Below are 14,302 nucleotides of genomic sequence, written 5' to 3' on the forward strand. Positions count from 1 at the left end.
GTTAATCTTTCAAACGGTGCGAGATATTGAAAAAGTAATCAACAAAATCTCCTCTTTATGGTACCCTTTGCCGATTTTTATCAAGACGTCCTTCACTTGTGTCTGTAAAGGGACATGTACAGATGTTGTAAGGAATTACAAGGAGATTCATGCTCAAATGTGAATCATACGCTGTGTAGAGTACGCAGGTTCAGCTAGTAATGAAAATAGAAAAAAATACAAAATTTTGTTGGGACATATTTGTTAAATCGGGGGAGGGACTAATTCACACCTCCTTTGTAAGAATTGTGGGAAGTGAGAAAGCCTCATAGAACAAAAACACCATATTCTGAACGTATTTGGTATTTCCTAAAACGCTGGGAGCGGCATATGTGCTAAGTTATTAAAGTCAAGCACTGGAGAATTATTGGAAGCCTAAGAAACATGTGCAATATTCCCCAAAATAGATTTGACGAAACTTATCGTGAAACATCCCCGTCCCCGAAGACACAAACAGCATTCTGAAGGATATTGCCAAACAGGTCCTCTATTGTGGCAACTTCAAGATCACCCGAAAGTATTACATGGAAAAGTATACCACCTGATTCATCACTAAAAGGTGTTGTGGGGTTTCTTTCCGTTTAGATTTTTATTTATTTATTTATTTATTTATTGCCAACACAAAAGGCTATAGCACAATTATACCTACAGTGTTGTAAATTACGCAATTACATGTTCATAACTCTTGATAGCATAACTTGAGTTCATAACTCTTGATAACTCATGATAATGGCATTTCTAAATTTCTTAGGCGACATATCACATATCAAATTCATTGTTATTTGAACACGTTCTATTATACAAAGCTGTTGTCCTCCAGATTGGTGATTTCATCATTATATTAGTTCTTGATTTTTTGCAGAAATAAAGACCAGTGTTTCTACGTACTTTTAATGTGGGAACATGAAAGTTCAATAATTCGAGTGGTAGCCTAGAGACCTGCACGGGCCGAATTTTTCGGCCCAAGCCCAATCCAGCCCGAACGTACCTAGGCCCGGCCCAGCCCGGGCCCGAAAAGTTTTGGAGATTTTCGGCCCGAGCCCGGCCCGGCCCGATAAGTTTTTTAAAATTCTTGGCCCAAGCCCGGCCCGGGCCCGATAAATTTTTAAAGTTTTTGGCCCGACCCCGGCCCGATAATTTAAAAAAAAATTATCTCGAGCCCCAATCTTTCTCAAAATTTAGTACTAAATTTGACCTAACCTCAGAAACATTTACTAAACTCTGGTTTACAACCTGACGCTTGCCTCCCGAATGGTACCATTGCCTCCTAGAACTTTGCCTGTCATCGAGAGAACAAAAACTCCATTCCCTGTAACAAAAATCTAACTTAATTGATTTTTAGCATAAAGTGAAGATGGCAATATTGTTTAGCGACAGGCGAAACATTCCCACCCCTTCTTGTTATAATTTGAGTTCAGTGAAGGTCAAGGTCAGAGCTCAAGTTACCGCATAATGCCTGCAATCCTCTATAGTGAAAGTGGAGCCGCTAAGCAACACAAACTGTAAATAGCATTCTTTGTAACATTTTTCACGGACACACTTCTTTAACGTTTGGCTTTATTCTAATTATCGTTTAACGAAAGTCAATAATTATTAAAGAATTGCAATTGATCAGCCCCAGCCCAGCCCGACCTGAAGAGAAATCAGTGTCGGCCAGCCCAAGCCCGGCCCGGCCCAAAGAAATAACAGTGTTGGCCCGCCCAAGCCCGGCCCGACCCAAAGAAATAACAGAGTCGGCCCGCCCAAGCCCGGCCCGCGGGCCGGGCCGGGCTTCGGGCCTCGGGCCAGGCCCGGCCCGTGCAGGTCTCTATGGTAGCCTAGGACTCCATGATAAATGGCCCTGTGGGGCAAGCAGAACGCTCTATTCCATGCACAGTCTGGCATTTTTCTACCACAATTTTTGTTTAGTTCTTTTCTTTCCAAATGTTTGTAATTTTTAAACATTGGATATTTTATCTGAAACACCCCGTACATATTGTGGGTAATTCACGAAATGTAACTCTTTTCGTTTTTAGAAAAATAACTGTTAACGCGATTTTTGATCCCCGATCAACTATTTAAAGGTAGCAGACGGAATTTAAAAGTAAGAAATATGTTATTCATTGCTAGGAGTTTTAAATGTCCTTAAGACACTGTAAAGCTAATGACAGTAGCATTAAATACAAATAGAAGATAGCTATTTCAACTACCTAATAACAACTAAAAAGGTGTTGATTCCATTAGCCAAGTATTGTATACATTAACGATGTTGAAAGATGCCTCACATAATGTTTGCTGATAACACTGTGAAACCATTATTACATTTCTTGAGGGCTCGCCTCTTTGCTGTCTGCACCTGGGACCCTGCGTCTTCGACATCTGCAGAGGTCGTCACACAACGCTTCACTTCCTTTCGCCCCCGGACAAATAACAAGTCTTTCAACTACTTCTGCGTGATTGGAGCAACCAAACTCTTTACATTATATACAATACATTTATATATAACACGAACAAAATTATCCTATTGAAAAAAGGGAAATAATACACCTTTTGATTTGTCAAAAAAAAAAAAAAAAAAAAACTTTTGTGGTTCAGTGTCAAGTGACTCAAAATTAGAAGTAAGGCAGACTTTTCCAGTTGCATAATATATTCTTTGTCAGTGCGAATAAATTGCAACATTAAACAGCGAGGAGAGCTTACTCTTTGTTTTCAGTTCTCGTCTTTCATGGGAAAGTCCATGGTTCGATGCACTGTGGGAATACATGTGACCTGGATCCCACGTTAAGATATAGGTCCACATCTCATACAGCCTTGCTGTTCAAAAGGAACATCTAAATACAAATGAACAGAAACAACAACTGTGCAGTTTTTTTTTTCCTTTAGCGAACTTTATTCGACAAATACTCGAAAAGAAATGGGAACACAATACCCCAGTACATCAACTATTTATTGATTTTTGAAAGTATTTGAGAACAAGATCCTAAGTCCAATATTCGAACCAAAGAGGGCCGAGGATGGGGAATGGCGGAAACTTCATAACGAGGAAGTACATAGTTCATACCGTTTATTAAACATTGTTAGGTTTATCAAATCTAAGAGGCTCAGGTGGACAGACCATGTAGCCAAAATGGGAGAAAGTAGAAACACTTTCGAAGTTTTAACTGGAAATTGAATCGGGAAACGACCATTAGGAAGACCTAGGCGCAGATGGGAGGACAATATTAAGACGAATCTAAGTGAAATAGGAATAGAAAGTAGAAACTAATGGTGGGCACAAAAACCGGTTTTTCGGGTTTTAGAAAACCGGTTTCGGTTTTCTTCAAAACCGGTTCGGTTTTTCACCGGATCCGGTTTCGGTTTTCTTCAAAATTTGTTCTATTTCTGATCAGAATAGTGTTTCGTTGTTCTCCGGAAACCGAATCTGTTTCCACAGAAATAGATTTATGTGTCTTCCAAAAGTTTTCACCGAACCTGTTTTTTGAGAAAACCGAAATGTTGGTTTTCGGGTTTCGGTTTTCTAGAAACCGGTGTCCGGTTTTGCCCATCCCTAGTAGAAACTGGATCAGTTGGCTAAGAACAGAAGTCAATTGAGAGCTTTTGTGAAAGCGGCTTTTGAACCTCTGGGTTCCATAGACCATACAGTTAGTTAGTTATTAACATAAACAAATCTTCCATCATTTGTTTTCTACATTAACATTTAAAATATCAAAATATCTTTTTTGTTATTATTTACAGGTTTTAGAACAAAGGGAAAAGGTTACAAGGAAAGATAGACTGTTAAGCCTATCTCTAATAGCAGGAAGAAAATTCCCGTCAGGCCTCTTCGGGATTTTCCATACCTGAAGTCAAATTGAAGACATTTCCAAGACTTTCGGGTCACAAGACTCATAATTACTTTTGAATGTGCTGTAGATTATTTATGAATAATCCGTATGATAGGAAACCCCAATCCAGCATAATTGGAAGAAACTTATCTTATAGAAGATCTTCTCTTACAAGCAACAATTATCTGCTAGAATTGAGTTCATTGGTTTATGGGTAACGGCAGACGTGAAAGTAAAAGCACGCTGTGCGCAAGGAAACACTTTGTGTCATCTGTAAGAAGCCCCTATCAAGAGGAAATAATTTCTGCCTGATGAGGCCACTTCAAACAACATGGAAGCACATTAGCTGGCGATGTTAACATCTAATTCTCTGGCCATCCAGAACTCAGTGGTTTCACACTTGGCTCGTTCACGCTTAAGTGGTCGGTGCAGATGACGAATTTCAGCCACTTATCGATTTCTTCCATCTTCTAGCCCCCCCCCCCCCAACAATACCACCGAAACAGATGGATTTCAGTGGCGGTGGAGAGGGAGGGATATCGACTTCCAGCCACACCTTCCATCTTCGATTCGAAACAAGAATCTCATTCCCCCACTCTCCTCTTCTCTTTACCAGATTCACAACCCCACAACTCACATCTGAAGAGACTCTCACATGAAACATGTTTTAACAAGGATTCTCAACCCTCAACACAAAGAATTATTTTCTTATCTTCTTTCTATGTTCGAGGCTCTATTATACTTAACAGCAACTCATAATATCTAATCATAAAGAGAACACGCTTTCTACACAACATAATACTTTAAAGTATAGAACGTGTTGGAACCTTAGCACCGTCACGTAAGTGTATCAGCAGGGATGAACGTTGTAATTTATCACGGGAATTGTAGTTAACGAAAAATCACTGCTGACCGATTTTGCTTACAATTAGAAGACCTCAGGTTTGAATCGCGAAGCCGAATATCTTACTGGCGCAAGTAAGGTATTTTGGTACAGGAGACCATGGTCCCTTGCTTCTGAGAATTCAAAGAACCTTACCTGTAGTTGAATGGTATTCTACGAGGGATGGGATATAGTTACACCTATGAATTTGTACTTATGACGGCATAAACAAACAAGAAGTTGTACGGGATGTCTAACATTTGTACTTAAAGTTACTCTCTCAGCATTAGGCTGCTTGGTTGTGGGATGAGACAAAATTGAAAAAGGTTAAATCAGAAAGACTGGTATCCGAATTCGAACCCGGGATTCTCCCAATTACCAGGCTAATGGCTCACCTGTGATTACGTGATGAATTCACAGTCACAGACCAACTATTCTAGAAAACAACTGTAAATTAGACATTTTACATGGTGAATCGGAGGTTCAAAATGCTTCAATACAATTTATTGCGTTGACAATCTCCTACATACGGTAGGCGACACCAATCCATCAACAATGGTGGGGAATAAAGTGGATGGAAGTAAAATAGCATTTAGCGCGCCATCTGTCGAATTGAACCCAAGACTTTCTTCCTCTTGATAGAGCGCCAGGCCCGTATCCACAGGGGGGCCGGCACTCTAAATTTTTACTGCCCCCCTAAAATTTTCACGGAAGGCTTGCAAATGAACTGTAATATGGTTGGATTGCCCCCCTAACTTCTACCGCCCCCCCTAGATTTTGGGGCTGGCTACGTGCCTGTAGAGCGCTTACCTCTGGTGCGTGGGGCCCTTGGTTCGATTCTTAGTCAAATAAGTTTATAGTACAATATCGTGTCCGTGGATTTTTATTTATTTATTTATTTATTTATTGAACAAATTCCCAGATACAGCATAACTTTGCCATTTTACACAGGGAAATGTTAACAAAAGGAAGAAAAAAAGACAAAAAAAAAAAAAAAAACAGTGGCAACTAAGACAGTAAAAGTAATATTATTTCGTCAAAAGTCGTTTAATTGTTGTTTCAAACATCGGGTAGCTCGAAAAAATGTCCACATTGGTTGTTACTTGATTATAACAGTTTGGTATTCTGAATATATATATATATAAAGCCTCTGTATAATTGCCAACCTGAGGCAGGCAAGATGGAATAGGTGGCTATTTCGGGTTATGCGGGAAGGGCAGTTCCTGAAGTAATGTTTCCAATCTTAAGTTTCCTTCTTAACTATTTTACGAAGAAATTTCAGGTCAGAGATATTTCTGCGTACTCCCAGAGTCTGGATATTAAGATGTCGCAAGAGTTCCTCCTTAGATAATATTCGAAGTGTAGGAACACGAAACCGGGCTATAGCAATAAAGAAATTGAGAATAGAATCAAGTCTGGAGAGATGTGTAGGTGCTGCCATGGCCCATATGGGAGAGCAGTATTCGATCTTGGGCGCTATTAAACTTCTATAAAAAAGTTGCTAATGATGCCACAGTGTGTAATTCAGTAAATCGATAAAGAAGCCCCAACATGCGCATTGAACTCTTTTAAGTATTGAGGAGATGTGGTCAGAGAATGTGAGTTTTGAATCAAAGATGACACCAAGACAATTGTGAGTAGCAGAATGTGTAATAGGGGAATAATTGATATGGTATGTGGAGGGAACAGAAGACTTTTTCAAAGTAATGATAATTTGATCACATTTCTTACTGTTAAGTTTCAAGTGCCACCTTTCACACCAGCCTATAAGGTAATTTATGTCTTCCTGTAGAGCAGGATTGGTTGGTTTAAACCAAAAACAAAAAATGTTCGTAAAAGTGTAAGGGTTCGTCAAATCTTGATGAACACACATTTGTGGGTTATCACGTTTCACTTCCGTATATTATTCGTATTATACTCAGACCTAAATTCCCCATTTATTACTCAAAGAGATTATACTACAAAAGCAACTTTTTTAATATTTTTTTATAAGTTTATGAATATTTCTTTTGTGTTTCTTTTATAGTTATTATTGTTATGCAATTGCAATTAAAGAAAAAATCTAAATATTGTTTCGTTTTGATAATGTTTACTGTTGGTAAAATACATGGAAGTGCTGTACTTTTGGGGGGGGGGGCGGGAAGGAACCACCACGAAAGGCATTTAATCAGTAGTATCTTTGGCATTTATTTATGTATAAAAGTGTCAGAGCCAAAGTGGACTCAAATAATTGGTATCTTTATTCACTTTTCTTACTGATATGCAAATTAAGTCGTTATATTTCTTTAACTTGGACTAATAAAAGCCGTAGTGAACTAACTTGGACTAAATTAGTTATTCTGTACTCTGCAGTATTCTGAAATTGTCTGTATGTAATTCTGTATAATGGTTTCACTTGTGCAACTATTTATCTTTTTGTTCTTCTGAAACGACTGTTGACGATTGATTATATTAACAAGTATGTAAAGATCAGTACAACTTTTTTTTTTTTTTTTTTTTTTTTTTTTATCAGGAGTCCTTCGTGAGTGAGTCGGAAGACGTATCGCCAGTTAATCCCGGTTTCGAGCTCAGATGGAGGACAATTTCTCTCGGATGTAAGCCGAGAAGCGATTTGGATTTCGCTTTAAGCTTATGTGACCCCTTCCAGCATAATCCGGTTGTTGTATAATAACACCAAGGCGAAACCAACTTATTTCTGTCCATATGTGATATAAACACATAGAACAAATTATTTAAACAAAAAACTGCTTTAAACAAGAAAAAAACGGGTTTAAACAAAAAAACGGTTTTCTTTGTTTTTTTCAATTAAAAAAACATGGTTTTTGCCAACCCTGCTGCAGAGCAATTGTCATGAAGACACGATATTTCTCTGCATAACTTACAATCGTCAGCAAAAAGCACAAGACCACTCAGATGAGCTGATAAGTGCGAGTAGAGATCATCCATGCGAGTTTTCTCGGGGTGCTCCCGTTTCCTCCCACATTCCCATTCCATTAATTATTCCATCGTTCACTTGCTTCCATTATCGTCTCCCTTAGCCTCACGGGGATAACTGTGGGACGTTAAACTGAAAAATCTCACTGCATTTTCCTTCCTCGTGATTACGAAATACACTCTATAAAATTGTTCGTGGCGTGACGTTCTCGAACAATGATTAAACTGTCTGCTACTCCTCTTCATTCTACAAGGATTTAATGGCAACATATAACATATAAGAAGCTGCATACACACAAGAGGCGAAGGTTCGTTTTTATTGCCTGTGCGACCTCGGCGACGCGAAATGCAAGAAGGTTGGTGTGGTTTGCTTTGGTTGTTAAGTCCTGTCTGCGGCTGTGGCTGGACACCAAGAACTAGTCAGCCAACAACGTGCTATGCCCCATACAATTCACTGACCTGTTACTGTCTACGCTATTTTTATTTTTATTTTTATTTCTAAAATCTCGTCTTGCTTCGCCGCCTTGTTTTTCGCTTTAATATTCTAAAGAATTCTCTGACTGCATCTGCAATTTCATCTTTTTCAGAGCTACTTAACAAGTGCACACACACAATGTGGCATGCAAATTGTGCAAACGAATAGCAACAGAATCAGAGATAAATGTAAAAGAAGAAAAAAATGTTTTCGTTAACACAAAACACATAATAAAGAGTGTTAAAAAAATAAAGTAGTCGGTGAAAAGTTTATCCCGTCTGCGCTCGAGTCTGTTGTATTGCTTTTGATAATAAAAAAAGAAAAAAGCCGACCGCGCGCGGCCTTGTCCATCCACATTCCAGTTTCTCCCTCATTAATGCGGACGGGCAGGGAGGGACCAACTCATTCACCGCTGAGGAATCTCAAAAGCGTGGGAAAAACCATCAACTACCCCCTACGCCCCGGACATTTCATGGGAGGACGACACACACACACACAAAAGAAAGGGTGTGAGGAGGCGGTAGGCCTTCGTTTTAATGCCTATCTATTTGGAATTCATTGAAGATCGGTCGGGAGGTAGTGTTCGCTTACCTGACAACCGAAACGAACCGTAGGCGATCAGGATCTACCAACGAATATGCGACACACAATATCCTTGCACGTCTCTCTACATAAATTTACTTCTATTTCATCGCTTCATTCTGCTGGCCTCTTCTATTTCTCTATCATCAAGAACAAGATACATATTCTGCCATTATTGACACGTCACTTGCCGCAAATTAAGGGATATAGTTCCCTTCCCCTCCCTCCTTTACCTTCTACAAAATCCCTAATAAGAAAACGTCTTCTATAAAGGTAACGTTTATAAATATGTATATGCTGCTATGGACAACAGTTCGTATCATATGATATCATTTTTCTTTATGGTCATACCTAAACATTTAACTTTGTGGCCAGAGATGTATAAACATGTTTTTTCTGTACTGTTCAGATATAATATGTAAAGAAGACACTAATAGTGGATGTATTCTCAATTATAAAGAAGGAATTTTGTGAAAAATAAAACGGTGAATGCAGAAAATCGGAAAATACATATTTTATATGTATTTTATAAATATGTTTTATCTTGAGTATTTATTGAACATTTAGTGAATAAACTACGTTTTAACTTGTTCCAGAAATTCTAATATAACGAACTTTATTTTTAAAAAATGAAATCTTTGAGTTTTACGTCCCACAGTTATGCCGGTTAGGCTAAAGGAGACTGTAATTATGAGAAATAAATGAAATGGTGGGTGGAGAAAGTGGGAGGAAACGGGACAATCCCGAGGAAACCCACGCAAACGGTGTTTGTCCACCACAAAGTTCACTTGACGGGAGCAGGGTTTGAACCCGGGACCTCACGAACCAGAGGTGATATAACAAACTTCGCGACTTCTTAAATGATGTCACAGCAAATTTCTTTTCCTCTTGTTATCTATTTCTATTTTCTCAATTCTTCTTCATACTCACATTTCGAACGCTTTCAAACTTTTTTAATAGGCTATATAATTGTATCTATTTAATTTATTTTTATCGCTCTTCGGTAGTGTTGACGATTCTTTCTCGAACAGTATTTGCTATACTGACATAAAGCATTTCGTGTTAACTTTTTTCTTCCTAAAGGCCTTTTTTCGTCATTCCCATCATTGCTTTTATTTCTCATTCACACTTCTGGTGTTCACCAATAATGCTTTTATTCCTTCGAAATTCTTGTTTTCATTTCCCACACTCAAATTTCACAACTTTTACTAATAATACTACCTAGTTATCTTAAAACAATGATTCTCAGTTAGTGAATTGTAAGTTGAATTTAGCGTCCCTTTCAGCAGCGAGGCTATATCAGACGTGGGTCTACTGATTAACGTGAAATCGGAACCACATGAACTCTCTCCGGGGATCAAACTCAGGTCTCCCGTGCCAAAGGCGCGTATGCTATCCACTTAGCCACGAAGGAACTCTGATTGTCAATTAGTTCCGCGACACTCGACATACGTGCTGTGAAACTTTCAAGGCAATGTGACAATGAAGACAAGGCAATGTGACTACCTCAGGGAGGCGCGTACCCGTGAATTTTCATTGGGAAAAGTCCAAGCTTAAAGGAAGGTGGGAAAATACTATAAGCCATTATGCCCTTTAGGCTAAGGGAGTTAATGATAAAGCAAGTTAATGATAATGGAAAAATTGGTGGACTGGGAAAGTGGAAGGAAACGAGAGTAACTTACTCGGTCGGAGATCGAACTAGGGACCCATGTACCAGAGGTAATTGCTCTACACCTGAGCTACCGTATCCCCCCCCCCAACCTGTAGTCTTGAATGATTTCGACGAGAATAGTACAATACAGGATGGCCCAAAAGTAGGTATACTCGTTGCTTTTCATATATTTTATTGTTATCCATCAGGTAGACTTAGTTTATTATTATTATTATTATTATTATTATTATTATTGTTTGTACTTAATGTGTTTTCACTTACATCTTAAGCTCGGAAGAGCATAAGAAAATAAACGTATAAGCTAGAATGTTATACTTCATCAATGCAGTAGTGTATACCTACTTTTGGGCCACCCTGTAGTATGCAATAGTTACCAACGTATCGGTACATACCATCCACTAGCTACTTTTAAAGGGGAAAGCAGCGCTGTCTTAATAACATGAGATGTGGCGGCGATTTAGGCGAGCTTCCACCTAACATTAAGTTTTCTTCCTGATCCCCGTAGCATCCTCTCTCTCTCTCCATTATCCAAATTCTCCTGGAAGGGTGCCTCCACTTACGGCAAAAGAGCTGCAGCAGAAGCTCACGAGTCGAGTCAGGTCATCTTGTGAGCGTGAGGTCGAGTGGAGTTCGGGACCGCAAACGAGGTCAGCTCTAAAGCCATTGCAGGAGAGAGGTTAAATATTATCACGAGGAAAAAAAAACTGTACCCAGCATTTTTATCCAAGATACGGTTTAAAATGGTTCCAGGATGTGTAGTTCAAAGCATTAATCGGAACCATGTATTTTAACGCTGTTTCTTTCTATAAAAATAACAATAACAGTTGCACAACATTCAGTGGCGGACCGGTGGGGTCTAGGTCCCCTAGCTTTTGAGTGACAAGAATAATTCAAGTATTATTTATATATTTTTGAATGATTATAGTAAACGTTCCCTTTTATTCTTTACTGAAAAATTTCTGAAACATTAAATATTCCTAATTCTTGTTAACAAAGTGCGTAAATAAATTTCTAATTAAAATGATTAGCTTAAACTCATGCCATATCTATCATAGTCTGTGTTCTGAGTGCCCCCCCCCCCCAAAGTTTTATCTTTTAGATCCGCCATTGGAAACATTGTTCAATGTCCTGTGAAAGATCTGTCTTAATGTTAGTCCTACTTAGGAGACTAGATTTGCCGGCACATTATCAACCTGTACGCAGTTATTTAGGCATGTACCAAATAAATAAATAAAAATAAATAACACTTTAGAATGTACTATTAGAATGTTCCTTGAAGTAAGAAAAGTAGTGTAAAATAATTTTATAAAGTGGTTCCCATATTCTTAATCTGTAGGACATAATGTTCTCGATTCTTGAAGTATAGCGTTAATATGATTACCAAATTTCTTATGCGTAAAAATTCTTGGATCTGCGCCATTTTGTTTTTCAGCCGATTGATTTGAAAAGAAGTATTTTGTCATAAGCACTGTATTAGTTTGCTTTTCACCGATTTCATTCTATAAAATCTTACACTAAACGACAAAAATTGATAATAATAATAATAATAATAATAATAATAATAATAATAATAATAATAATAATAATAAATATTTCAAGTCGAAAATTATTTCACCCTGCTAATGCAAAAGCGCGTCTCAGTTATTATTCTACTGTAGCAGCTTCGACTATGATCATGGTTATGGAGCTGTTCTTAAGAGGCCTCATCCCAGGGAAATTAAAATACCGCTAATTTTACAGTAATTATGTGATATCTTCAAATAGATAAAAGATAATCGAAATGTGGAACAAAAGCGCCCTAGATAATATAATTTTACATGAGATACCGTTATCACGACTCACTTATCTGCTTTCGATTTCGAGCCATTTTGAATTTCGGCATTTATTTTCGCGTTTCTAAACGGCTGAAAACGGAAAGCCACTAGGTGACTTGTGATAACGGTACCTCACGCAATATAATATTGTCTGGGGCGCTCTTGTTCCACATTTCAATTATCTCTTATCTATTTGAAGATATTATATAATTACTGTAAAATTAGCGGTATTTTAATTTTGCCGGGATGAGGCCTCTTAAGAAGGAAAACATGCGAAGAATTTCAAGCCTGCATACTTAGCATTATAATGCACCTATTGATGGCCGTTTGTTTCAGAGGAAAAAAAAAAAAAGACGACTGTATGATCTGCCTACCTTGAAGTTTAGCGACCGTGGTTGCGAATAGCCCCTGCAGCGAATGAGAACTTTGGTGCAGAACTCCTTGGAAGTCCTTTCGAACCAACGTCATTAAATTTTCTTCAATCTCCGGCGTACAACAGCTCTCCCGGGATTCACACACCCTAAGAACACTACCTGCAACAGAAAACAAAAACAAAACAACGTTAAATTACGTCTGAAAAACATCGCATTTTAGTATCTGGAACATTCGGAGAGAAAGGAAAGGATAGGATTCTTTCCAGTTGCTTTAACTGCACACAACGAGTGAATTACAGAAGAATAACAAAAGAATAAAAAGAGGCCAGTTTCTTTCTTTTTATAAAACAACAGTAAATTATTAGGTTATTCTATATTTTTATAAAAGTAATAACAGAATGATGTTTTCTATATCAAATTGTCTATGAAATGATAAAAGATAACGTCTTGATGATAAGAGGACGGGAAAGGTAGGTTTTATATACTAGCGTCAATTCAATTTTTCTTTCTTTTCTTTTCTTTCTTTCTTTCTTTTTTTTTTTTTTTTTGTTCTCAGGAAATGAAATATTGCAGTTTTACGTCCCACGATTATGCCGGCTAGACAAAAGGAGGTGATGATAAGAAATGAAATGGTGGATAACGAAAGTGGGAGGAAACGGGAGAACCCCGAGGAAATCCCCACACACGGTGTTTGTCCACCACAAAGTTTATTTGATGCGAGTTGGGATCGAACCAGGGACCCCATGCACCAGAGGTGAACGCTCTACCACTAAGCCACTGCGGCCCCGTTCTTTGCTTAGGAGAAGAGGGACGAGGCACATCACAAACTAAGAGGAGTCAGTTGCTTCACTCCTGAAAACCCAAGTGACACCACTGGTTTTATGTAACACTGTAGTGATCACGAGGAATCGTGAATCTTGATCTAGATTTACGAATTTCATCAGCCAATAGAATGCGGGGTGTCTTCTCAGTGCAATCATTCGTCTCCCATAACCTATTAGGCAGAGATGGAGTGGGTCAATGAAAGCTTGACCCATGATCCACCACATACGGTGACCCACTATGATTCACGACCATCACCATGACTCACTTTGACCCATCACACACCAAAACCCATCGTCATCAACCCTCTGACCCATGATCCATGCCCTTTTCTCCAAGCACTGACTAAAGAGTTTAACAGGGCTGTGAAATTATCACTAATCGGAGTTTGAATTTCTATGATCAATCGCTCAAGCACCGCCCTGTTACAATACTGGTAGATCTCATCTTTATAATACAAAATGGCAGTGTTTGTCATATTACGATGAATTCCAATTTCATTATCAGATATATTCATTTTCTTATTGGATTATAGACATTTTTCCGTGGAAAATAGGATGAAAGTCTTGATTCAAGGTGAAGTAAGCCAACGTAAAGAAATTAAAGCAGTGTAAAACTCGACTGCCTCCAAAGCTAAGTAGTGTGTTCTATTGGTATTATTTCAAATACAAATATCAATATTCAAAGGTGTCTGAAGTTTTTTTTTTTTTTTTCACTTAGATACACTCATCTCTGGTAAGTAAATACAAACAAATGAAAGAGGAAGAAAAATGGAAATGGAAATGAAATGAAATCTTTGAGTTTTATGTCTCACGGCTATGCCAGTCAGGCTAAAGGAGACGGTGACTATGAGAAACGAATGAAATGAAGAAAGTGGGAGGAAACGGGAGAACCCCGAGAAAAT

At 38.3% G+C, this 14,302-nt stretch overlaps 1 protein-coding gene across 2 annotated transcripts in view; it reads right to left on the reverse strand.

The window, feature by feature from the left end:
• dally (division abnormally delayed protein) overlaps positions 1-14,302 on the reverse strand; it is a 405,711-nt gene that overhangs the window by 323,799 nt on the left and 67,610 nt on the right. For both annotated transcript variants that reach the window (XM_081770004.1, XM_081770006.1), the window contains exon 2: positions 12,577-12,735. In XM_081770004.1, the coding sequence (XP_081626130.1) occupies positions 12,577-12,735 (159 nt within the window). The remainder of the gene's footprint in view (positions 1-12,576; positions 12,736-14,302) is intronic.

The sequence above is a fragment of the Thermobia domestica genome, chromosome 8 (genome assembly GCF_964235325.1).
Source record: "Thermobia domestica chromosome 8, izTheDome1.hap1.1, whole genome shotgun sequence".
NCBI lineage: Eukaryota > Metazoa > Arthropoda > Insecta > Zygentoma > Lepismatidae > Thermobia > Thermobia domestica.